This window comes from Furipterus horrens, unplaced genomic scaffold, assembly GCF_987537825.1.
Source record: "Furipterus horrens unplaced genomic scaffold, mFurHor1.1.pri manual_scaffold_4, whole genome shotgun sequence".
NCBI classification, from domain to species: domain Eukaryota; kingdom Metazoa; phylum Chordata; class Mammalia; order Chiroptera; family Furipteridae; genus Furipterus; species Furipterus horrens.
The window spans coordinates 136,576,389-136,601,835 of NW_028327174.1; the positions used below are offsets into that span (position 1 = coordinate 136,576,389).

General features: G+C 38.1%; 1 protein-coding gene across 1 annotated transcript in view; it reads left to right on the forward strand.

Moving 5' to 3' along the window:
• The first annotated feature begins 3,141 nt into the window (after positions 1–3,141).
• Positions 3,142–25,447, forward strand: part of SLC24A2 (solute carrier family 24 member 2) — a 243,780-nt gene continuing 221,474 nt past the window's right edge. Inside the window, exon 1 of the mRNA XM_090275816.1 lies at positions 3,142–4,128. Within this exon, the coding sequence (XP_090131942.1) occupies positions 3,199–4,128 (930 nt within the window). The 5' untranslated portion in view covers positions 3,142–3,198. The remainder of the gene's footprint in view (positions 4,129–25,447) is intronic.

A 25,447-nucleotide genomic window follows, 5' to 3' on the forward strand; every position in this document is an offset into this window, starting at 1 on the left:
TTCAAAATAAAAAATAAAGACAAAAAATGTTCAGCCTGTGACTTCCAAAGGAGGACCTTGAAGTCTTTAGCAAGATAATGGTCTTAAGTGCCTGACTTCGATGGGAGAAAAATATTTCTAAGCCTTCTCTTGTATCAAGAGTAAGCTAGACAGATGTCTGAGTATAGAATTGTACTCTAATTCATGGGTTGTAAGCTTTCCTACATAACCTACATTCCCCCCAGTCCCAGGAAGACATTTTCTTAAAAAAAAACCTCTAGAAGTGGAAAACAAGTAGGAGGATGGAAGGTAAGGAAGGTGGAAAGTCTTCACTGAAAGCCCCAAAGGTTTCTCGTGGGTACCTGTCGGCAGTTTCGGCGGTGGTCATGGGGCTGGGTGTCCCTCAGGAACCCGTTTGTCTCATCTGCTTCCACTCTTTGGCCCAGATTCTGGCCTCTAATCTCCAACAACCCTGACTCATTTTCTTGTGGTCAAGGGGATCTTGCTTTCCAGACAGCAGGAAAGAGCACTGAGCTGGGAGGCCAGAGGCCAGAGGCCAGCATATGAACCCTGTAACTCAAGATGACACTGTGTCTTGGGTCTGTTTCATTACCCGTGAAATAATCCTTCAGTGTTCCAACCATCCAAACCTGAGACTCCAGGAACAGACAGCCCTGAAGGCCTTCATGCCTTTTCACCCAGCATCTTTTCCACCTTTACACATTACATCACCTAAGGAAATATGTGAGTGTTGTCACTTTTTGTAAATAATTGGGGAGGAGGTAACCCGCCATGGATGACACCAAAGTTGACAGCACTCTCAGGCTTTGGGAATCAGGTGCGACACCGACCTGTACGATTTCTCCTCTCTGTCCTTGCTCGCCTGCAAATCCTGACCCCCGTTCCCACTGCGGAGAAATCTCCTAAGAGACGGCTGCCCGCGTGGCCTCTGCTCCCTGGAGGCGTGGAGCACAGGACACAGGAGCTGAGCGCGCTGTGGCCACGCTCCCAACGCAGAGCCGGGAGGGAGGGGCCGGAGGGGGCCGGGCAGCACCAGAGGCGGCGCGCGGGGCTCGCGCGGCTCAGTCTCCTTCGGAACCCTGCCTCAGCGGCAGGAACGGCGGCGAGCGCGATCCGAAGCCGGAGCCCGGGCCTCGGAGTGGTAGAGGGCCGTGGAAGGCGGTGGACTGGAGCGCGGACAGAGCTTGGACCCCTACAGTGTGCGCATCCTCCTGGCGATTCCGGTAAGTGCGACAGGCCGAGCCTCTGTCAGCCGCTGGGGTCGTAGTCCCTGGACCCTCGTCGCGAGCATCCCGTTGCTGCGCCGCAGGCTCACAGGTGGCTCCGGGGTGGACGTGGGTGTCCCAGGCCCCGCAAGGAGTTAGCCAACTCTCTCCGTTCCGGGAGCGGTTTCCGAAGCCCAGCTTGGGGTGGACGACTCACAGAGGGGTGCTCCTTTCCCCCACCTACCCACAAACGATTCGGGGAGATGCGGGCCAAGCATCTCCCGAAGCTGCATCACAGCTCTTGGCTCTCTAATGGGACGTCTGTTCTTTAGTTTTATTTTCCTATCAGCCCACCAGGGAAAGTTTGGGACCACACAAGAGGAAGTTGGGGCGCAGCTGGGGGCGCAGTTCGCCTGCAGAGGCCGCTCCCATGGAGCGGAGCGGTGGGTTTGCAGGTCCAGCCCGGCTCTGGCTGGAGTCCATAGTGCACCCTGGGAGTTGAGTCAGTCTCTTCCCGTTGCCCCGGCTGGCTGGCTGGCTGAGCACTGTCTGTGACAATCCCCCGGAGAGCTGTGAGTCGCTTAATCGTTTGTGCTGTAAGTATAGACATCTGCCAGCCAGCCAGGAATCTCTGTGACGGACTCGGTTTATCTCAGGAATAAGAGCATCTACGGCTGGTTCGACTTGTGCTCTTGCTCTGCAAACCTGAGCTCCAGCTGATCTCAGTGTTTAACTGGCATGTGCTTAATTACCTTATTTTACACCTGAGGTGATCTCAGCGAATGTCTTTAAAGTGAAATCGTTTATACAGAAAAACGAGCAAAAAACAAAAACTATTTTTAAAGTTAGGGAGAGGAACCTTCAGGATATCAGCTGTTGTGTCTGGTTATTTTACCCATCGCCTCTGTGGGGTGGAGAATGAAAACTGCTTGGTATCTAACCTACGAGAAGAACCGGTGTTAGGGCTATTTTAGGCAGATTTTGTGGAGGGAGGTATTGCTGTAATTTGCATATTGTTCATGAAGTACACAGTCTCTTGAAATAACCTACTTGTTAAGAGTTGTTTGATTTACTAAGTTGTCTATTTAAAATAATGACTAAAGATTGTTTTTAAAAATTAACTTTAGCTAAAAGCACTGTCTAGATGTTCAGCGAAGACAATTTGTTCACGTCGCTAGAAAATTCTGTTGTAAAGTTAAATTTTTCAAGGGCAACCTTTCTGCATCTGATATAGTAGAAGCTTTCATGAAAAATAAGATCCTGAGATTTTTGTGTTCAGGAAAAGATTGCTTTTTCCTCCAACAATTAACCCTTTCCAAGTGCTAGATTAAATCAGAAAGGTATGCCTGCATCTGGAATTACATAAATGGACTAAAAGAAAACAGCGATTAATTGTTGTTGTCAAGTAGGTAGGTAGTTCTAAAAGAAATTTTATCTTTTTAGCACTGGGAGGTTATTTATTACATGACTTAAAGTGGAATAATCTGATAGATTTTCATCTATAAAATTTTTATACTTAACACACACATCTCCATAGTCTACTCCTAATATTGGATTTTACCAAAGTGTCTGAGTTTGTATGTATATTATTGTAAGTACCTACTATGTGCCACATCCTATTCTTAGTGATTTATGTGCTTTCATTCATCTTCAAAGCCATCCCTGGTGTTAGGTGCTGTAATTGTCCTAATTTTTAAAATGAGAAAACGGAGGCATGGAGGAGTTAAATAACTCACACAGCTATAGGATAAGATTTCATCATATCTACAAAGTTCTTTTTGTAAAAAAAAAAAAAAGACTTATTTTATGACTTACCCATGTTTTTTTTTTTTTTTTTAAAGCATAAATGTTGAAAGTATTTCCTGTGAAGCATAAGAATCCCTGATTGTGGAAGTGCCTCACAAGCACCATTAACTCTAGTGAGGCAAAGTATGAAAGAACCATCTGGTTGAGTTTACAATTGAAGACCACCACATCTACCAGAAGACCCAAGATGGATCTGCACCAAAACACCACCACCACTTTCCTTGAGAAATGGTGTTCAGATAAGTCACCATCTGGCTGCAGGAAACATTATAATGTCAGGAAAAAACTGAAGTTAATTCGCATCTTAGGCCTTTTCATGGGCCTGGTAGCCATCAGCACTGTCGCATTTTCAATCAGTGCCTTTTCTGAGACAGAGGCACAGAGCACAGAAGAGGCCAATGGTGCAAATGGCCCTAGGGTAGCACGCGGTTACCTTCAGAGGACTCTCTTAGATTTCAACGACAAGATTCAGGATTATACTTCACAGCCGCCTCCTTCTCAGGAGGCAAAATCTGAGAATAGTACAGATCATGAGCAAGGAAACTACCCAAGAGACATCTTTTCCCTCCAGCAACGAAGAAAAGGGGCCATTGTTCTCCATATCATTGGCATGATCTACATGTTCATAGCCTTAGCCATTGTCTGCGATGAGTTCTTTGTTCCTTCTCTGACTGTCATCACTGAAAAACTGGGCATCTCTGATGATGTTGCTGGAGCCACTTTTATGGCTGCTGGGGGCTCAGCCCCAGAACTTTTCACTTCTCTCATAGGGGTGTTCATTGCCCATAGCAATGTGGGCATAGGCACCATTGTGGGCTCAGCTGTGTTCAATATCCTCTTTGTTATTGGCATGTGTGCTCTGTTTTCTAGAGAAATCTTGAACCTGACATGGTGGCCACTCTTTCGAGATGTGTCCTTCTACATCATTGACTTGATCATGCTGATCATATTTTTCCTGGATAGTGTCATCATGTGGTGGGAAAGCTTGCTTCTCTTAACAGCTTACTTTGCCTATGTGGTTTTCATGAAATTCAATGTCCAAGTAGAAAAATGGGTGAAGCAAATGATAAATCGCAACAAAGTCGTCAAGGTGACAGCACCAGAGGCCCAAGCAAAGGTTGGTGGTGGTCATTATTTATTTAATGTTCTGAATTATTATGTTTTTGAGATCTGCTATTTTTAAAAATGCGATGGTGTTTTGAGCTGCATTGGATATTAGGCTGCAGTTCTCTGATAGACGGGCTAGCATGGCAGTGAGAAAAATAATGTGGGAAGGGAATATTCTTATGGATGTTTACTAAGTTCTCGAGCTGTTTATTTCAAAGTAAAACACTTGTAAATATAGGTTACATAAGTATTCCAGAGCAGACTCAGCAAACAAAATAATTTGTCTCTTATTTTCAGAAAGTAGTGTAATTTTTGTGAGCAATTTAGTTTTCATGGGGAAGCATATGTATTTGCCTAGTGAGTTGCAGGGATTTTTCATTTAAAATGTACACATGGGAATTATCATGAACCATTTCTTTAAAGATGCATAAGGAAGAGATTTTGTTTGTGTCACCAGAGCTATACCTTTAATTCAACAGCCTAGAGCCTAGCAGAATTGGTCATTAGAGTGGGTCATGTCTATTCTTGATCTACACAATAATGCTTCAGATCACTTGGCCAGGAATTGATTGGAATCCATTAAAAAGTCATTGGCAAGCCCTGCTGCCTGCCTCTTGTAGCTCGATGGCCCATTTTGCATACTGTGATAAACATGACCTGAAATATTTTTATGGTAAACTTAGAGGCATTTTTAAAGACAATCATGGCCATGCTACCACTTAGATGGTGAGCAAATTGGTAGAGGGCTTCGAAGAAACTGATCTGCAAAAATGTAAATTCTAACATTGGAATGTTGTCTCTGAATGTGATTTTAAACAGAAAACCAAAATACATATGCACACTTCATACTAACATCTGGGATAATTCCCACATATGCAAAAAACAGATGTTGGGTGGAGGGTGAAATATTTTGTTAAGCATGGAAAGAAAAACATTATATTAATTTAGTATAATTCCTTTATGGTAAAGTTTGATGACCAATCCATCATTTCTGTAGCAGCCATGAAATGGAAGCAAAATGCAGCAAAAACAGCCAGTAATATTTCTATTTATTACATGCAAAAGAGAGCTGTATCTTTTCTAACATTTCACTCAGGGTACATTGTTTGTTAGAAACTATAGCGAAAAAAAAAAACAACTTTGCAATATACATGCAAATTAGCATTCAGATGTGATAACTGAGTATATATCCTTGATGGCTTAAGACAGGGTCATTACTGAAGTCTCTATCCCTGCTCTAATTTTGTAGCCAAAAGGATGACCCCCTCAAGCCCTCTTCTCAAGCCTGAATTGCTAATTTGAGTGGTTTGCATTAATAGTCTGTGTTTATTCCAACTAGAGTACTGAACGATTGCCAAGGGAAAAACATATTTTTTAGAGGCAAGGAAATTATTTGGTTTTCTTATAAAGATCCTGGGCATATCAAGGGTAAAATGTCTTTTTGGGAACTCAGTACTTTTTGTTCTGTTACCTCACAGTGGAACTTCATTAACTTAGACACAGACATAGCTATAGATTATATTGGCAACATTTCTGAAAAAAGAATTTTCAGGGCAATGCAATGGTGTATTTAACATTGCAGGGGGATTTTGTATTCTGATTGGGGGTGGGGTGCTGGTCTCATGCACTTGGGAATAACTTTTAAAATACAGTTTACAGGCAGTATTTAATCAATCGGAAGCCATTCATTAAAGTAGCTCTAGCAGGATTTTTACCTGCCATATTATGTGACTGTCATGTCATTTTTATGATCATTTAAAAGACAGACTTAGGCTCACATTCCTTAACAGTATTCAAACCCATAATTTTGTGCTATGCTTAATAGTTTGCATGCTTTAATTTGGAGATTCTGGATTTTCCTAATTAAAAAAGGAAGAAAATTATATTCATGACTATTACACCTGTTTTTGATTCTCCCCCCCAAATGTGTTCATGTATTATTTTCTTTTTAGCACCAAATAGCTATAATTGATCCCTTTAATTAAGTATTTTTTTTGGCATCTATTAACTAGATTGAACTATAAATATCATGAAAACAGAATTTTATAAACATAGCTATGAATCTTTATACAATTTTTTTTTTTTTTTAATTCTAGAGAGAAAGAGAAAGGAGGGGGCAGGGAGAGAGAGAGAGAGAGAAACCAATCAGTTGGCTGCCTCCTGTACATGCCTTGACCTGACCAGGGACTGAACCTACAGCCTAGGCATGTGTCCTGACCAGGAATTGAACCCACAACTTTTTGGTGTATGGGATGAGACGCTCCAACCAACTGAGCCACACCGACCAGGACAACATAGCTATGTCTTGTTTAGTATTCAAAATGCTTGTTTGGTAAATCAGAAATGCTAGAACACAGTAATACATTTTTAGATGGAACAGTGCATAATGGTGTATGATTTACTTCAGGAAATTTTACCTTGTCAATTTTGCTTTTTGAATTATTGCTGAAAAATTTCGTTTTCAGCAGTTAGTCTTTATCATATTCCTGATTTCAGAATCTTATAGATATTTTGCTTCTCTAGCACTATAAGCATAAGGTGTTCCAAAAATGGATGAGTCCTTGAGTGTGGCCATATAATTCTCTAACCTGTAAAGTTGATTTCTGGCTATATACCACCCTCCCCCCACCCCTTTCCTACAGAAGTCAGTCATCAGAACAGTCCAAAAGAAGACCCTAAGCCAAAATGCAGCCCTTAGTGGTGTCTCCATAGGGAGGATGTGCTCTACTTGAATTTAGGGAGCAAAATACTAAGCATGTTTTCATGCAGAGCCACCGCATTGTCTTATTTGCACAACTATGGGGATAGGAGCTTGGGAAAGTAGAGGAAACATATTTTAGATATATTTATACAAATCATCAAAGGTTCTTGCTAAAAAATCATCAGCTCTGCTGGACTCTAGTCAGTGAAATATCTTTGAAACTACTTCCTTCATAGACAAGGTGAAAATCTTAACTTGGCTCCTTTATTGGTGATGTATGTCATGTGGCAACTATTAAATATGGAAAAATGTGAACTGGTACTTTTTTCACAGTTAAAGTAATAGTTTTCTGTCTCACTTAATTTCTCCACCCTGTGTGTTTTTTATTTATAATCATATATTTTAGTAATAACATTATCCTTTAAAAAAAATGCATAGTGTCATGACATGGTAAAGGTATCCTGGGCTTTGACTCAGTGAAAAAAAGGGGTTTAAGACCATGCATGTGGTAAAGCCTATGACCTCAGAGAAGTTATATTAATACTCTGAGCTTACAGTGAAAATAAGAGTACCTATTTATAAAATTTGGAAAATTATTAAACAAAGAATGTTAAGCAGCTAACATAGTCCTTGGCAAATGTGTGTTGTTCAATGAATGTTCTCTTCCTTATATCTTCCATTCTTAGAAGAAAATCAAAATAAATTATTTCAGATTTGCAAATTTTAAGACATTCCTTGAAAATTGGGATTTACCCTAGTGAATCACTAAGTTAAGCGGGCCATTTTCTCCCTTAGAGGCAGATACTATTTGTCATATTATAATATTTATAAGCCCTAGTTCACATACAGTGAATATATACAGGCCACATATCATCACAAACTCCAAGGAAACCTCCAAATGCCTTTGTTGTCCTAAAATTTTATTGTGTAGAATTTCGCTTGAAATAAGTAGACCGTTAACTAGGGCTTAGAAAGATCTATGCTAAGCAGAGATTTTTGTTTTAAGGGTATTTTTATTTATAAATGATTGAGACTCTCATCTAAGAAGTTCTCCATAGCTAGTTAGGAATAAGTTTGAACCCTGAAGGATGTGAAGCCAAGGAGTTTCAGAGCTTCAGAGCATTTAGCTATGCGCCTGGCCGGCTGTTGAGGTCTGATGAGCTGTCATGGTGCTAGGCTGTCATTGGCCTAGAAAGCAGCTGTCTGTGGTATTTACCTTCTTCTTAGACTTGGCGCTGTAATCTGCTAGCAAGCCAGCCAGTTGTAATGAAGGGAATGGTCTAAATAAAGATGCTTGAAGCAGGCTGCTTAGTAATTTAAGTGTGCCTTGCTTTATTCAGTTTGTGTGTTCCTGAAAAGTTGTTTGTAAGCGGAATTTTTGCAATTTAAATTGTTGTGAATGTTCATGGGAAAATCATAATTGAAATAATGTTATAAATATTCCCTATATGGTAAAGTATTTCTTACAAACCATAATTTTAGAAATACAAATGCATAGTCTCAAGCTTGCTTAAGGCACAGAATATGTTGTAAAACTCAACCTTTGCTTCCCCTCCAAACCTAGTAAATAAATTAGTAAAATAATTGTACAAATTTCAAAGAATGTAAAGTAAGACTGGCCTTATAACAAGTAAAAGGAGGAGCTCCAGTGGCGCAATTGGTTAGCATGCGGTACTTATACAAGTAAAAGGATAGTATTACTTAATAGACTTGAAAACTATTCTTCTCAAAAGAAAATTTAGGCATTAAAATTCTTAACAGACTACATGCCCGTGAATGTACTGTGTTTATGTAGGGGTACAGAGCAGCACTCTTTTCCTTGTTTTGTTCTCCTCTACTTACGTTAAAAGCAAATCTTTCAGTTACTGCCTATGATTCAGAGAGTGAATAGGCATTATGAGAGACCCAGAAAACCCAGTGGATTTTGCTACACAGATTTCAGACTCCTTTGGCTTCTCCTCTTGCTACTCTGGTTTCTCCAGCAAAAGATCTAAACTGCAAATCTTTCTGGCCATGTTCAGAGGAGGCATTATCCCCCACACCTCCCTTCCTCCCTTCTTCCTCTTCTTACTCTCTCCTCAGTCCCTTTATCTCCCTCCTCTTCCCAAACCCCTTTTCTTTCTTTTTTTTTTGTAAAACCAGTTAATTTGTATTTTAACGTTAACAAGAATTGGGATTTTTATGTTAAGCTCCTTTCTGGCTGTTGAGAGAAGTAGCATACTGTGCAGATTTGACTGCTTTAGTTTTTTTCATTTTTTTACTTTCAACGTTTTGTTTTAGGCAAGTCTCTAATAGACAGAATATAGGGCGTTTTGTTTAATTTAGTTTCTTAATCATTATCTTTTAACTGGAAAATTTAACTTATTTCCATTACTGTGATTACTGTTACATTCGGATTCTTTTCTATCATGCTATTGTATACTTTCTATTTGTTCTTTGTTTCATTTTATATTTTTTTTCTTGCCTTTTTTGGATTGGTGTTTTTTCTAAATCTGTTTTTCCAATTATATACCCTATTTCTATTTTTTTAGTGTTTACACTAAAATTTTAACATATATAACTTAACATAGTATAAAGTTATTATCTTTACACTCCTGCTAAACAACCTTAGACCTTAGAACATTTTAATTCAGTCACCTCTACCGCATTGTGTAAGATTTGAAGTGCATGATTTAAGTTCTACCTTAATATTTTATAACAGTTTTGTTGAGGTATAATTTTCACTTTTAACCCTACAAATTAGACATCATCATTATGCCATCAATGTTTTTTTATTTATCCACATTTTTCTCAGTTTCTGCTCTACCATTCTTTTTCTCATATCAGACTTTTATCCAATGACTTCTTTTCCTCTACCAAATTACCTTCTTTATAAATTCCTTTAGCAAGACTCTGTTCAGGTAAATCTCCTGATTTTTGTTGCTTTAGTGATGTATTTCCCTTTTGTCCTTGAAAGACATTTTTGGTGGGTAGAAAATGGTTTTTTCATCCCATTTTGAAAATGAAATTCCACTGACCTCTATTTTTGCTGTTTAAATGATTGCTATTTGTGTAAATATTGTTCCTTGGAAAGAAATCTGTCTTTTTTTCTGACTACTTTTAAAGTTTTTCCTTTGTTTTTGTTGTTCATCATTTTCCTTATGTGGTTTTTCTCACTTATTTGTCCCCTATTTGTGATTCATTATACTTTACAAATTTGAGGATTAGTACTTTTCATCAATTTTGCCTCTACCTCGCTCTTCCCATAATATTCTAAAATTCTGATTAGATATGCATCTCAACCTATCCTCCATGTCTTTTAACTACTCATCTTGTTTTTTAATCGATGTTCCTCATTGTGTTTATTTCTTCAAATCTTCCTTCTAGCTTCTAATTTTCTCTTCAATTTTGTCTAAAATGTTCTAAAGCTCATTGTTCAGTTTCTAATGTTAATTATTATATTTTTCATTTCTAGAAGTTTTTCGTAGCTTTTTCGTATCTGTCTGGTTGATTTTCATTGTTTCTTTTCTCTTCATGCCTTTTTTAATTCCTCTAACCATGTTAAGTATATTTATATTTTATAATTGGTATTTCTAGTGTCAATATCCTTGCGGATCTAGTTTTGTTGTTTTATTGGTTCTAATTGTTTAAGGTTGCTTCCTTATTTAGTGATTCTTCTATAAAATTTTGAACTCACATTGCTTGGAACTTTACCTGTGGAAAGTCGTTGCGACCCAAGTTATAGGTGTATTCCTCCAGAGAGGATTATATTTTTATTTCAAAAAGTGCCTGGGAGCACCACAAACCTGGAAACATTCTAACTTAAATATATTACTTTTTTCTACCCAGGTGGTGTGAATTCATACACCAAACTCCCACATAAATGAGTCTGTGCTTATTTCAAATTCTTAAGGGAGACTCTTTTTTTCTTCAGTACCACTCAAAACCAAGACCAAACTGGGTACATCTTGCTATCTTCCTTTGCTAGACAGATTTTTTTTTTCTTTATTCACCCTCTAAAAGTGTCAGCCCTTCAGTATTTCCAGCTCATTGAGAAGGATGTCACTGAACTACCTCTACTTCAGGCCATATGTCTATAGCTTCTGAAACCTAGGTTCCAAGCAACTGGGGATAGCAAAGCAAACACCTTGAAGGCAAAGCAATTCTTATGTTTACTTGGTGTTCTGGGTTCTAAAAAATTCCTTATTCCTCACTAACGTAGTTGGATAATTTAAAAATACATATTTAAAATATAATGTCCAACATGTTTAGCTATAATATATTGAGAAGGTTTCCCTGAATGTTTAATCCATCATATTGTCAGAAATGTATGTTATAGGCTCTAGATTTGTGAAAAGATGATGCAATAACAAGGAAAACTGATAGGGAATTTTAATTGTATTCTCTCAGAATGTTTAATACCATCTGACCATCATAATCTGACCAACAAAAATTCTTCCAACAAGAAATTTTGAGTCAAATGAAATCTAAGAGGTAATTCTAATAGTAAGTTATATGGGGCCACTTTAAATTTGCCTTTTAAATAATATTTTTACCAAATGCTAATATATTTATTGTGCAAGATTATAAAAAACACATCAATATAAAATACAAAAAAGAACATTTAAAGTAGCCCAAATCACTCCATCTTACCATCCAGAAATAACTGTACACATTTTTACATGTTGTTTTCCAGATTTCGCTCTTTCTCACACACACACACACACACACACACACGCATATATATATGTGTGTATATATATATATATATATATATATATATACACACACACATCTATGTATTTAAATAAATTGGAATGATATTGGATATGCACAACTTTAAACTTATATGTAATAACATTTTAATAGTATTTTTAACTTAGCTTATTATGTGCATCTCCTCCTGTCACTAAATGTTCTTCTAAAATGTTATTCACTGTTCAGCATTATCATAAACTAGAGAGTCATTTTCATAGTGTAAATTACTGCAACATAAAAGTCTATAAAAATGCTACAACAATTAGCCTTACACATGAATTTATGATTTTAAAGAGGCAGAAATTCTGATTCAGAGTTTATGAGTTTTTTAAAGTTTCTACTGTATTTCAACATATTTGGCAGTGTTGACTATTATAATTTTTAGTATTTTCCAGTTGTATAGGTGAAACAGCATTTTATTTTTTTTAATTCTCATTTTTTCACTTCTTTGACTAATTGGGAAATTGAATATTGAAAAAAGACTTTTGAGCATTAAATTTTTCTATTATAGATTGCCAGGTTCCTATGTTTCCTCTGTGTCTCTTAAAAGTTTGCCATGATGACTCAAAGGTCTCTTACAAATATATGCTGAGAATCACTAACTTTAGCTCTCATCCTACCCCACATTTCCACACCTAAGTAAAGCCAGGAGGTTTTTGTAGTCTTTTTTTTTAAGGATGAATTATTCTGAAGGAGGAAGCCTTGTGACCCAGGAGTTGGGAAACAAGGTTCCAGGAGCTGCTGTGTGCCCCCAGCACATGACCTTGGAGGATCCTGTCTTTCCTTAGGACCTCTGTTTCTTCATCTGGAAAATGGGAGATTTGACCTAGATGACCTGAAATATTGCTTTCAGCTTACCATTTCTGTCCTGAAAAGCTCTAATACTTACTGGTACTCTAACCATGTCAAAGTAATAAACTAATACATTTACCTAAAACAAAAAACCAGATTCTAACCATATTCATACCACCAAACTCTTTTTCTTAACTAGCTTACATGTAATATTTTCATGCAAATGATTTATTGGTTTGGCCAAGCAATAATTCTAGCACGCTGTGGGAGGTAGCTCTTCTAGACAGACAGGAGAACATCTTGCCTGAGAGGAAGTCTCTTGAAGTTCAGTAGGCCTCCTCGGCATCTGTGGCTCTTGGCAGTAAAAACCCCACTTGGCAGCTGCATGCACTTCTCTGGACTGCTGAGCTCTCCAGAAAATCAAGGGACTTGAAAACTATGCACATGCTTACTACCTGGTCCGTACTTCACCAACACTCTGAAATATATTTCACATCAGGAATTTGAGCATCAGAAAACATAAATGACTGCCTCAGGCCCAAATTTAATCACATTAAACTCCATTTGAATTTGACTCCTAAATGCATGCTAGCTCAGGCTTCTCACTGGACAATTGGGAATGAAGACAATGCAAACCTCCAGATTAGATTCATGTTTCATATTGGGCTCTGTTAAGTCAGTGACTTTCAAATATTTTTATCATGACCCCCACTAAGAAATATATTTTACATCTCAACCCAGTATATACATGTACACATACATGTTTACATATGCATATAAATATAAAATTAAATGCGAGGGATTTTATGTGTCTTATATTTTATATTCTATTAAGAATAGTTTCAACCCTCTAAAATACATTCATAACCCACCAATGGGTTGTGACTTGAGTTTTATTTTTTAATATCATGTTAAGAGATTTCTTTTTTGTCTTCTTCCTCTTGGCAGGGCTGTCCTGCAAAGCTGTACTTGTTCACTGTACCAGGTCCAACCGTCTGATCAAAGGGAATAGGGTCAGAAATTCAGACATTGCTCTGCTGCACAAGCTGTGTGCTCTGGTGTGGGACTGTGGCTGCCCAGAGGAAGGGGTCCCCTTTTTTCATTCAACAGAGGTGCCCTTTGGACTGATGGTGACCTTGTTTCTTTCCCTCACCTTCTTCCTTATATAATTGACTATTTAGACTCTCAGAGCCATGGATCCACAGGGACCATTAAGTACATGTAAATCCATGATCATTTTCATGGTTGGAACTATTTCAGCCACTTAGAGCTCATTCCACATATTGTTGCAGCTTCCTCCCCAGACACACACTACATCTATGTCCAGTTTAGTAACTGACTGATGCAAATTTCTGTGGGGTCCTCAAAGGCCAGCATCTGCCAAGCCATGTCTTGCTCACTGGCTCTGAAACAGACTGATTGCAGGTTAAGGAAGGTGCAGATCAAAGCATGATGTGCTCCCTGAGATTCAGCTTATCCTTGGTTCCTGATAAGCTTGTCATCAAGTGGAAAAGAAATTTGGATGAAACAGGGAGGTATGAAATCAGAGAGAAGCAGAACCTTGACAAGAAGACCGAAGCTGCATTTCAATTAGAATGGTTTTCTTTTTATGAAGGATTGGATTTGTAAACCAAATGATGCACGCACAGTTCTTGTGCTTGAAAAGGTACATTTGGAAAGGGTCTGGGCATCAGGCCATATTAATGCCATGCTTATAGCTCTAGAGGATGTGCTCAGAATTCTGCATTGGCAGGAACCAAGCCTGAAGTGATGGAGTCCCTTTGATCCCCCACACTGGCTGGCTAACCCTGATCTAGGTACTTTGCCCCAAGCATCATCTCTTTAAAAATGAAGGGGCTAGTTTGTCTTTAAGGTCCTGCTCAGCTCTGATAACTCTGTGCTTCTCTGTTAATGGGAAAGAAACAAGTATGTGTCTTTAATTATGGACTGGGAAATAGAAGAAGTGGTCGGGTGATGAAGCCCTGAATTTGTCTTCAGAGTTCTTTTCCAATTAATAAACCAAATTAGTTTCTTTGGACGGGTTATAAGGGCTTCTTTACCCATCTGTAGGACCTTCATGGAAAGGGCCAAGTAAGTTTCTGGTGCTCTGTAGGTAACTTTCTCTTTTACTGCTTGATGGACAATGAGTTGCGCAAGGAGGTAGAAATACAGGTTTTACCCTGAGCAGCCCTATTCCTCCCACTTAACCTGTCATCTGTTGCCCTAACCACGCATGTAGGTTGAGTGCATTTCATTTTTCCCTGCCACCTGATGGCAATCATGTAGATTTGGACCACTTCTGTTATTTTAGGCCTGTGGTAGGCACTGAGCATTGGTACATTCCGAGAACCCGTGATACAGTTTTCTGAGAAGGAGTAAAATGGTTAAAGTTTAACACAATGGAATTATTACTTAAGCCTGGGATAGAGTGTGACCCTCCTAGCTGTGTGATCTTGGGCAAATTACTTGACCTCTCTGGGCTTCTGTTGGCTTATTTAGAAATTAAAGAAAACAATATAATTTCCCTCATAAAGAGGCTGTGAATTTTGATGAGACGGCACAAGAAGAGTGCTTAGCAGAGGACGATCCCAACCACCTACCCAAAGATATTCTACTTTTGGTCTCTTGTCCTCTGAGTCCCATACCTGTGCTACTAGTCTGCTCTCTCTGAGTCCTGTGTCTCCCCCAATTTGTTTTCCTCCTGCCTCACTTCCTGGGCTGTCCTCTCTATGCCTCCCAACCAGCCATATGAAGGTGCAGTTTCCCCACTAATCCCTATCTAACAGTCAAATCCTCAGTGTTCGGACTTGAACTTGCTTTCCCACTATTCCTGCACAGGATTAAGAGAGAGGCAGTTTCCCTATCAATAAAACTGAACCTCACTCAACCATGAAATTCTCTTGAGCCTTCCTGTCATGGCACTATAAATGTACTTACTCTTTTCTTACATATATCATCAATATTTAATTTTAGCTTGTCATGCCTCCATTCAGTCATGGTCATGTCTTATGTCAGTTTGCCAGCGTTAGTGTTTCCTGCCTTGGATTGAATCATTTCTCTTGACCCAGGGACTCACCAGTCCTGTTTGCAGTGTTTGGTGCCTGGCTCATGGGCAAAAGGGCAAAGGGCCTTCAAGATATTGATAATGGCGATGGTGAGTATTCCTGATAACAAATCTGGTCCTAAATCAGACTTTTGGCTGGGCTTATGTATTAAAGTCAAATGGCAGGCAATAAATTTCTGATTTAAGAAATTCTCTAATCCCCTCCCTTTACAAGTATGGGTGTCAGAGCAGCTACATCGCTCCAGCTGTGTCATCTGAATAGTTCTTCCCTTCTAGCATTATGCAGTGTTTCTCTATTGTTTTTTAACAACAGTGTTTTTGAGATTTAATTCATTTGCCATGGAATTTCCCCTAAGTGTACAATACAGTGGTTTTTGGTATATTCACATAGTTGTAAAACCATCATCATTATCTAATTTTAGAAAATTTTCATCACCCCCTAAAAGATACACTATACCTATTAGTCATCACTCCCATTTTCTTCCCTTCAATCCCCCAGCCCCAGGTAGCCACCTGTCTACTTTATATTGCTATAGATTTTCTTTTTCTGCACATATTATATAAACAGAATTATATAGTATGTGGCCTTTTATGGCTGACTTCTATAACTTAGCATAATGTTTTCAAGGTTCATCCATGTCATAGCCTTTTTATGGCCAAATATTTCATTGTATGGACATACCACATTTTGTTTACCCATTCATCAGTTTACGGGCATTTGGATTATTTCCACTTTTTGACCATCCTGAATAATGCTGCTATAAACATTTGCTTACATGTTTTTATGAAGATATTTATTTTTAATTCTCTTTGGTATAACTTAAGAATGGAATTGCTAGGCTGTATACTCTATGTTTAACATTTTCAGGAACTCCCAAAGGGGCTGAACCATTTTACATCCCAACCAGCAGTGAATGAGGGTTCCAATTCCTCTACATCATTGCCAACATTTGTTATTATTTGTCTTTTTTATTATACCCATCCCAGTGGATGTGAAGTAATATCTCACTGTGGTTTTGATATGCATTTCACCAAAGATGGTGATGTGGAACATCTTTTCATGAGCTTATTGGCTACTTGTGTATCTTTGGAGAAAAGTGTATTCAAATTCTGTGCCCATTTTAAAATTGGGTTATTTGCCTTACTACTGAGTTTAAGAGTTCTTCGTGTATTCTGGATACAAGTATCTCATCATATATATGATTTTCACGTTTTCTCTTATTCTGTGGGTTGTTAAGGAATGTGCTCCACAGTAGAGGCAACTCCTGCACTGGGAACCCCTGGGTCTCCAAGCTCTTCCATATTGTTCTCTAGGCATTTTTGTGTCTAGAGTGAGTTGGGACCATTGCATCAACCCTAAAGCTGCCTCTTCCCTTGGGATGGTTTTGAGAAAAGACTGGTCCTCTTGAAGCTAAAAGCTGGAGGAAGATTCATGGTATGCTTGGGGTCCAGGACTTCCTGATAATGGTGAACCAGGGAGCATGAAGCTACTTGAACATCGTACCCAAGATACTTGCAATCTTGTTGCTACATCACCCTTCTATACCTGCTCTTGACTCTTCTTTATATTATCTAAGAGAGTTTCTTGTCATCAAATACCCTTCCCTATATCTTGCTCAGAAGCCCCATCAAGAAAGCAATTGGGCGACTGTCCTTCACTTTCAGATTTGAACTTTGCCCATTTTACTCTCTGAACCTTGGCACTTAGCTTTATATATCTTGGTTGTGGGCCAGTCCTGGTCATCTATCCCTCTCCCATAATATAACCACACTCAGTTCAGACCTTAAGAACATTTGCATCCATCTTGAACAAAGCTTCATAAGTGTTTGGAGCTACATACAGTAAATAATAATACCAGTAATGATCTACTTTGTCATTGTCTAGCCTGAACAGTAATTGCACAAACCTGATTAATGAGCACACTCCTCGGGTAAAAAGAACTTATCCAAGCAGTCATGCTTTGTACAAAAATGCACATTTGATTCCAGCTCCAGTGGTTTCCAAGACACTCAGGAAACATCCTCTCTCTTGCTTCTAGCTTGCTTCAGCTGCACAGTAACTGGTGGCAAGGTGGATGCAGTTTTGTGGCCCTGAACAAGAGGCTGATTTATTTAAATTGGTTCAGATGTGCCAGGCTGCTCTTTTGATGTTTCCTTTGAAGGGCCATGAAAAATCAGCTGTTTTCTCCTGTCTTTTATTTTAAGACCAATTAAGTGGATAGCCACAAATAGCTCTGACCTTGAAAGTCTAAGTGAAGGTGAGATGTGAGAACAGGCTTAGGAAACATATGTTTTGGCATGTTAATGCTCTGCAAGTCACACACACTTAAGGAAAATAAATAGAATAAGACAAGATAGTGTTGTGCTTGAGGAGGAAGAATTAGAATGCCCTGGAAAATAGCTCCACAAGCTTCACTGGTGGCTAATCATAAACTGTGATAAAAATTAATCCAACTCTATCTCACTTCACTGTGGCTCTAAGAGACCAGCCCCAAATGAGTGGTATTGCCAGTGACATTCAGTGCGTAATCACTTTGGATCAGCATCTCTGCCACACACCACTACTGAGCAATGCTTCCTTCCTCTGTGCAGCCTCAAGACATGCTTTTAGTTATTTATTTTTAGAAAAACAGTGCTTAGAGCACCGTACCCCCTTTTCAGCTTATTTTTTTGTTTGTTTGTTGTTGCAAATGTGGATCGCAGGATGAACCTTCTGTAGTTGAATAGCTTGTTTTAAAAATATTATCAGCATGAGGCCTCATATTAAAATTTTTAAAGTCCTGAAGTTGGATTATGAAGTTTTAAAGAGGTTTTTTTAACCATCTGAAAAAAAAATAAGTATTTTGTGATGGGCTCTGAGCTGTTTTTCTCTCTTTTTAACCTCAACCTAACCAGTCCATAGTGGAGAAAATTGCTTGTCCAAAAATATTATTGATTCACTGGATGGTCATTGTTAAGTTTTAATTTCTATATACTTTTTAAAAAACATTTTTATGTTCCTAAAGCCTCATTAAATACTCCAATATCTCATGAGTTATATATGTGTTTATCTGTCCCCAATTTTCTACATCAAGAAATGGGAACAGATGGCTTTTCACTCATCTCGTGGGATAGTGTGATAATTAATGAGGTGATAAGAATGGATCACTATCCAAGCCCACGTTCGAATTAAACTGTCGACACAAAGACACAGTGGCAAATGCTGAATGAGAATATTAGGAAATTGGATTAGAATGATTTCAAGCACATTTTTTATTGTAGGATTTAAATAAATAGTCTTTACAGAAAGGATTGCTATAATGTGAATATCCTGAAAAAATATTCATGTAGTCATTTTGAGAAATTAATAAAGCACATTCTGAAATCAATATTTCTATATGATTATAATCTCATGAACTTACATTTATCTGGAAGTTCTGTATCCAGATGCCCAGAATAGAACCAAGATCCAAAGCCACAAGGATTTCTGAGCAGCCAAGTAGATACCAGAAGATTAATGCTCTAACTTTCAAGTAATCATACAATTTCTTGAGATTCTCTATAAAATTTTATTCACTTCTACCATATACAAAATTCAAATAAATTAGGTTGCCTCATTTCTAAGCCCACAAAAAAATGAGAAGCAGCCAATATGGTCATATAGAGCAGGGGATGGTGGACTCCTGAATCAGAGTAGACGTCTATGGGCACACTGGTAGCCAGACCTGCTACTGGCCTACTCACTGTCTTTTAAGCAGATTTTTAAAGGCTTCTTGCTCTGAGCAGACCAATTCGAAGAGGCACACACCTTCCAAGTGTAGAAAACCCTATGCATTCAGAATATGATGAGCAGAAGACATCTGTGTGCAAAGAGAATGGTGCCATCTCCTCTGGGTAGGCAAACAGAGTACCCACCAGTACTAACAACTTCATATCTGGACAGTACAGATGTAAAAGGCATATGCTGCTGCCTTGCAAATTACATCAGTAAGACAGCCAAGGACAATAAGAATTAGAAGAACTATAAAACTGCTCATAAACATATCTGTCTGCAATAACTGTAGGTTCAAAACAGAGTACTTTGCCCTCTCACGGCACCTGTGATCATGAAAGTGGTAACTAATGTTGATAACATCCATAGATATGTTGAGAGAGGCTGAATCATGTCCATTGTGCCTTGTGCTAGAGCCAATGGAACTGTTGAGACAGACTGCTGACAGAGGAGTGACCTACATGTTCATGTAACTAGTGCCAAGATTTAGGTAGGTGATAATGGTGGCCTGGCCAAGGTGGTAACACCAGAGGCAGTGAGATGTGATCAAACTCTGGACATATCTTGAAAGTACAGCTAACACCACTTGCTAATGCATTAGATTCAAGGTGCAATAAAAAGAGAGAAATCAAGAAAGATACCAAGATTTTTGACCTGAGTACCTGGAAGAGTGGAATTGCCATTGATAGAAATGGGGAAGACCTCAGGAGGAACAGGTTTCCAATAGAAGTTCAATTTTGGGTTTAAGGTTGAGATCTAAGTGGTTAAATAAAACGTCTAAGTGGAGATATTGAATAGGCAGTCAGAGATGATGAGTCTGGAATTCAGAGTAGGAATCATGAGATTTAGAAATTATGAGACTCTAGATTAGCAGTTCTCAACCTGTAGGTCGCAACCCTTTTGGGGGTCGAGCGCCCCTTTCACAGGGGTTGCCTAAGACCATTGGAAAACACACATATAATTACATATTGTTTTTGTGATTAATCATTATGCTTTAATTATGTTCAATTTGTAACAATGAAAATACATCCTGCATATCAGATATTTACATTACAGTTCATAACAGTAGCCAAATTACAGTTATGAAGTAGCAACGAAAATAATTTTATGGTTGGGGATCACCACAACATGAGGAACTGTATTAGAGGGTCGCAGCATTAGGAAGGTTGAGAACCACTGCTCTAGATAGTATGCAAAACTGTGAGACTAAATAAAATTACCCTGGAGTGAGTGCAGATAGAAAAGAAATTGAAGGCCTGAGTCCCAAGGTTTACAGCATTGAGAAAGGGATGAAAATGAGGAAGAGCTGCAAAAGATCCTGAAAAGTAGCAGGTGTTGAGGAAAAAAGATAGCTGGAGAATAGTGAAGAAAATATAAAAGAAATGAGAGTGGTTGTGTCAAATAGTAACCTAATGGGATAAGGACATCAGAAGTAGCACTGAGTCCAACAAAAGATCAACAAGGAAAGAGCGACTTTAAATGACACATTAGATCAGATGACTTAACTGATATCTTCAGAGAATTCATTGTTCCCTCTCAGACCCCTCCCCCACATACATGGCCACAACGTGGTGAACAGGTTGCCTCATATTGCCGAACACCTGAGGTTCTGCCTCTTACAATGTAACAGGTGCAACAGGTCTACATAAGACAGAGGCAAACAAACACAGGAACCTGTCAAGATGAGACAGAGATGTATGGCCCAAAATAGGGAATGGATCAAGGTTCCAGTGGGAAAACTAAGTGATGAGGAGATAACAGACATAGAGTTCAAAACACTGGTGATAAAGATGCTCACAGGCTTGACAGATATGCTTTAGTATGGCAAATGCATAAGAGAAGAAGTGAAGACTATGCTAAGTGAAACAAAGGAAAACCCACACAAAACCGATGGTGAAAGGAAGAAAACTGGGACTCAAATCAATGATTTGGAATCTAAGGAAGAAAAAGAGAGTCAACCAGTGCAGAATGAGGAAACAAGAATTTAAAAATTGAGGAGAGACTTAGGAACCTCTGGGACAACTTTAAACGTACCAATATCTCAATCATAGGTGTTCCAGAGAAGAGGAAGAACAAGAAATTAAAAACTTATGTGAAAAAATAATGGAGGAAAGCTTCCCAAATCTTGTGAAGGAAATAGACATACAAGTCCAGGAAGCACAGAGAGTCCCCAATGAGCTAGACCCAGAGAGGACCACACCAAGACACATCATGATTAAAATGCCAAAGGTGAAAGATAAAAAGAGAATCCTTAAAGCAGCAAGAGAGAAGCAGAGAGTTGCCTACAAAGGGGTACCTATAAGAGTCTCAACTGATTTCTCAAAAGACAATTTATAGGCAAGAAGGGACTAGCAAGCAGTATTCAAAGTGATGAAAAGCAAGGACCTACAACCAAGATTACTCTATCCAGCAAAGCTGTCATTTAGAATGGAAGGGCAGATGAAGTGCTTCTCAGACAAGGTAAAGCTCAAAGAGTTCATCATCACCAAGCCATTATTATATGAAATGTCAATGAAACTTATTTAAGAAAAAGAAGATCAAAACTATGAACATTAAAATGACAACAAACACAATTATCAACAACTGAATCTAAAAAATAAAAACAAAATCTAACTAAGCAAACCAGAATAGCAACAGAATCATAGGTATGGGCATCATTTGGAGGGTTATCAGCTGGGAGTGGGGAGGGGAAGAAATGGGGAAATGGTGCAGGGATTAAGAAGCATAATTGTTTGGTACAGAATAGACAGGGGGAAGTTAAGAATAATATAGGAAAGGGTGAAGCCAAAGAACTTATGTGCACAACCCATGGACATGAACTAAGGGGGGTGGGATTGCTGGAGGGAGGGAGGGTACTGGGCAGAGGGGAGCAAAGGGAAAAAAAATGGGACAACTGTAACAACATAATCAATAAAATATACTTGAAAATTAAATAAAGAAATAAAAGACATCCAAATTGGGAGGGAAGTAGTAAAACTGTCATTATTTGCAGATTACATGATACTGTATATAGAAAACCCTGAGGATTCTACACAAAAAACCTATTAGAACTGATAAATGAATTTAGTAAAGTATTAGGATACAAAATAAATATTCAGAAATCAGTTCCATTTCTATACACCAATAATTAACTATCAGAAAGAGAAACTAAGAAAACAATTTCATTTACAATTGCATCCAAAAAAGTACCTAAGAGTAAATTTAACCAAGGATGTAAAAGACCCATTCTTGGAAAATTATAAGATACTGAAGAAAGAAATTGAAGAAGATACAAATAAGTGAAATCATATACCATGCTAATGCATAGGAAGAATTAACATCATTAATAGGTGCATACTCCCTAAAGGAGTCTACAGATTCAATGAGATTCCTATCAAGATATCAATGGCATATTTCATAGAACTAAAACAAGTATTTCAGGAATTTATATGTAATAACAAAAGACCGTGAATAGCCACAGAAATCTTAAGAAAGAACAAAGTTGGAGAAATCAACTATACTGCAAGACTATAGTGATCAAAACAGCATGGTACTGGCATAAAAATAGAGATCAGTGGAACAGAATAGAGAGCCCAAAAATAAATCCATGCCTTTATGGTAGGTTAATATTTGAAAAAAGAGGAAAGAACACACAATGGGATAAAAATAGTCTATTCAATAAATGGTGTTGGGAGAATTGGACAAATACTTGCAAAAAATGAAAGTAGACTGTTTTCTTACACCACGGGCAAGAATAAACTCAAAATGCATTAAAGGCTTAAATGTTAGACTCAAAACCATAAAAATCCTGGTAGAAAACATAGTCAGTAAAACTCAGACATTTCTCATAGCAGTATTTTTACTGATATATCTCCTTGGGCAAGGGAAACAACAGAAAAAAATAAACAAATAGGATTATATCAAACTAAAAATATTTTGCACAGCAAAGGAAACAATCGATAAAATGAAAAGATAATCCATTGAATGGGAGAACATATTTGTCAATGATACATGAGATAAAGGGTTAATATCCAAATTTGTAAAGAACTTATACAATTCAACACCAAAACAAAAACAAACAAACAACAACAACAAAAAAAGACCAGATAATTCTATTTAAAAATGAGCAAAAGACCTGAATAGGCACTTCTCCAAAGAGGACATACAAATGGCCAATAGACATATGAAAAGATGCTCAATGTCACTAATCATCAGAGAAATGCAAATTAAAACCACAATGAGATACCATCTCACACCTGAATAATGGCTATCATCAATAAATCAACAAACAAGTGTTGGTAATAACATGGAGAAAAGGGAACTGTCATGCACAGTTGGTGGGAATGTAGATTGGTGCAGCCACTGTGGAAAGCAGTATATAGATACCTCAAAAAATTAAAAAATGGGACTGCCTTATGACTCAGTGATTCCACTTCTGGTAATATATCTGAAGAAACCCAACACACTGATTCAAAAGAATATATGCATTCCAATGTTTATTGCAGTGTTATTTAGCCAAGATTGGGAAGCAGCCCAACTATCCATCAGTAGATGAGTGGATAAAAGTGATGTGGTACATTTACTCAGTGAAATACTACTCAGCGCGCACACACACAAGGAAATCTTACCTTTTTGCAACAGCATGGATGAACCTGGAGAGTATTAAGCTAAATTAAATAATCCATTCAGAGAAAGACAATTACTGTATGATTTCACTGATATGTGAAATCTAATGAACAAAATAAACTAACAAAATAGAAACAGACTCATAGATATGGAGAACAGGCTGACAGCTCTTGAGGAGGGGTGGCTGGGTGAAAAAGGTGAGGGAATTAAGCAAAATAAAGAACTCATAGACACAGACAACAGTATGGTGATTATCAGAAGGAAGAGAGGTGGGGAGAGGTAGAACAGGGTAAAGGGGAGTTAATTGGTGATGGAAGGAGATTTGACTTGGGGTAGTGAACATACCATACAATATAAAGATGGTGTATTGTAGAATTATACACCTGAAACCTGTATAATTTTATTAACCAATAAAATTTAATAAAATATAAATAAATAAATAAAGCAGTGGGGAGGCCATTGGGTACCTGACAAAAGCTATGGTGGTAGAGTGGATGGGGTGAAAACTTGGGTAAAATGGGACCAGGAAATGGGGAGATGGGAATTAGAAATATATGTAAAGAAGAACAAACATATAGGTGCAAGGCAATAGAAAATATAGGGTCAACAGATCTTTATGAATTTGGAAAAAAGTCATAGCACTTTTGTGTGGTAATGGGAATGACACAGCAAAGTGGGAAGATTTGATGATGACACTAGGGGAGAATTGCTGGGGCATGTCCTTTAGTAAGTGGGGAAGGGAAGTAAGATCCTGGCACAAATGGAAGACTTGACTCAGAAAAGTGCCACTTAGTAAGGGGTGAAGCCAAGTAAATGCATGGCTGCTGGTAATGGGTGGATTGTTGGAGGGACTAGTAGAAGTTCTTTCTTTGTTTCTGTTTTCTCAGTAAAATAGAAAGCAACAGATTTCCAAAATTTCATTGAAAAAATGCTTTGATGAGTAATAAAATCACCTGTTGACCACACCAACATTCAACAAAATAAAGTTTTGTGGCTCAGATTGAATTCCAAAAATCTGTACTGCTTGGGAGGCCAAAAAACAGAACAATAAACAGCAACCCATCTTATTTTAAAAGATCTCATTTTTTTTTTAACAACAGGGTGTTACAGGGCATTTATCTGAAGTCCAATGAGCCTAAAGGGTGGCTTTCTCACTCCTTTAGGAGCCCCAGTTATACCAGCACATGGTTTATGTTAGAATCCTTGAAGTCAGTGAAATATAAGTGGCATTAGGGCAGGAATTTATTTTGTTTGCACATGAATTCCTAATGCCTAGAAAAGTGCCTGGCAAATAATAGGTGCTCAGTAAACAATTACTGTATGAACAATTGATGCCAGACCAAGGGCAACCTGAATATTTATTATTTAAAAAGATGATCATTAATAGTTTTAAGTGGTCTGTTTCTACATTTTCAACTTTTCGTCATTCAACTGAAAGTGTCCATATGGCTACATTTCTGTCTTTTTCCTCCAAACACTATATTCTTCAGAACTGACTGAGGAATAGTGCTTCTAGCTCTATTTTATGGGATAATTTCAGAGGCTTTTTATCCATAAATTCACTTTGCAGTTGAAAAGCCAGCAGAATGAAAATCTGCTTCCTGCTCTTATCTGGTCCAACCTCATTATTAAATGTTTATGGAGATCAGAGTTTAATGGGTAAAATGCCGGGTACCATC